Source organism: Triticum dicoccoides, chromosome 6B (assembly GCF_002162155.2).
Source record: "Triticum dicoccoides isolate Atlit2015 ecotype Zavitan chromosome 6B, WEW_v2.0, whole genome shotgun sequence".
NCBI classification, from domain to species: Eukaryota; Viridiplantae; Streptophyta; class Magnoliopsida; order Poales; family Poaceae; genus Triticum; species Triticum dicoccoides.
The window spans coordinates 154,312,701-154,314,885 of record NC_041391.1 but is presented as its reverse complement, the minus strand read 5'-3'; the positions used below and the strand labels follow the sequence as shown (position 1 = coordinate 154,314,885).

The 2,185-nt window shown below is 57.3% G+C and overlaps 1 protein-coding gene across 1 annotated transcript; it reads left to right on the top strand.

The window, feature by feature from the left end:
* Positions 1–325: 325 nt before the first annotated feature.
* Positions 326–1,639, top strand: LOC119320942. The gene has a single exon (XM_037594841.1). The coding sequence runs from the start codon at positions 326–328 to the stop codon at positions 1,637–1,639; it is 1,314 nt and encodes a 437-aa protein (XP_037450738.1).
* The last annotated feature ends 546 nt before the right edge of the window (positions 1,640–2,185 follow it).

Genomic DNA, 2,185 nt, shown 5'->3' with positions numbered 1-2,185 from the left:
GGGTTAATCAATTTTAGCTAGTTGATGGTGAGAAAATACGAATTAATGGTAATGGTCTTAGGGCGATTTAGTTCGGGGAAATGGGCGTAGGCCTGAATAGGCTGGGCTAATAACGGCCCAGGGCCTGGATGATCAATGCACGATCAGATTCGGATCGGTAAAAACCGCACCAAAAAAACCAAAAAAAGACTCGGATCGATCCCATGGGTTGCATAATTTTTTTAGGGGGTGGGTGCATAAATATGGAGGCACCTAGGTGATGGACTCGTGGGCTCAGAAGTCGTTGCAACAGATTGGAAACCTAACCTAAAAATACGCGCATCCGATGCCGCCGTTTCGACGGGACCGCGCCCGTCCCTCGGCGACGCCACCACCGTACACCAACGGGTGGCTGTGGCGGCACCAGCAACGACACCGGACCAGGCGCGCCGGCGCCGAGGGAAAAAAGGCTCTGCCTGGCTTGTCCTCGTCCGCCACCGACATCGTCCGCTGCGGGGCGACGTGCAGTCACTCGGTAAACGCCGTGGCCACGCACGCCGACGCCATCTCCCGCTCTCTGCCGCCGCCCGCGCAATTCCTCCCCCACCTCGCCCTCGGCTTCTTCCACCAGGAAGCCCGCGCCCCCCGCGAATCCCCCGCGCTGCCGCCGCGCTTCGTCCCGACGGAAGCCGCCTCGCGCCTCCTGGCCCCCCGCCCCCAGCTCGAACACGTCGCCGCCGGGCTGTTCGACCACGCCCGCCCTGTCGCATCCCGCAACGGCCGTGTTGTCCTGGAGCTCCGGCGCGAGGCGCGCGCCGACGGCCTTACGCTCAGCGTGTGCAACCCCATGACGGGGGAAATCTCCATGCTCCCTCCGCTCTCCGGCGACCACTGCCCCGGGCACTACGTGTGTGCGATACTCACCGGCGACGACCTAGACGTGCCCGCGCCGTCGTGTTTCTTCCGCGTGCTCCTCGTCTATAACCGCCGTAGCTTCACGGCGCTGCGCTCCTGCTCCTCTGCCGGCGCCGACGCCGGCGTCGGATGTCGCTGGGGGCCGGAAGAAAGGAAACCCGGCGCCAAGATCAGCGCCAACATGCTGCGCGGTCTTGGCCACGCCGTCGTGGTCGGCGGCGCGGCCTACTGGCCCATGCACCACGAGGCGTTTGGCGTGCGGCTCGACGGCGCGCCGTCGGAGCCCATGGACGTGTGCCCGGTGCCCTACCGGCAGTCGCACTATTACGCCGGCGAGCGCCTGCTGGGCACCTCCGCGGACGGGAAGCGCCTGAGCTTCCTCTACGTGGGCTTCCTGGGATGCACGGACTTCTTCATCAACATCGAGACCCAGACGGCTCCCGGCGGGGAGTGGGAGGGGCACGAACAGGCCCGACTCAAACTCATCAGCCTACCCGAGCTCGGGATTACCATGAAAACCGCGTATAAGCTGCGCTGGTTTGGCGAGAAGAGCGGCACGTTGATGTTCACCGTTGGAGAAGGAGGAGGGTGCACAAGCCAGGGCGTCTTCATGTTGAACATCACGACGGGATGCCTCGAGAAGCTTGCCGACGGCGTCGAGTGCCACGCGTGGAAATACTTGTGCGGCTACGAGATGGACCGCGAGGCGCTCATTGCGTCGTCCGTAGATCGGTCCTGCCAATAGCTACCTCAGCACATGCCCATCAGAACGCTTGTTTAAAAAAAAAAAATCGGGAAATAAACTTCTGCCGTGTGTCCCTTGCATGGGATCTTTGATTTTGTTTCATGGATGTGTGAAAATTGAATGAAACATATCAAACATGCATGATAGGATAGTTTCCAAGTTTCATATTCCATAATTTAGACTTTCCTAATAATATGTATATTTTTTCTTTTTTGAGATATACAAACTGTGTATAACAAAATTAGTAGAATGTTCGTGCGTTTCTATGGGCTATAATGCATATATATAAATAAATCAAATAAATGATTAAGGTTGTCTTCAAGGTCCAAGCTCATCCCCTTCATATGTTCAGACGTGTTCGGACATTAAACAGACGCCCAGTAGGCTCCCCGAAATTCAACCATCTCGACAGTCTAGGCTGCCCGATTCTAGACCATATATGGGGGAGAAATGTGGTTGTTAGGACAATGCGACATGTTATGTCCAACAAGTGGGCCCAACACAAAAACTCCACCCCACGACAAATTATTTCCTTTTCCTATCGGA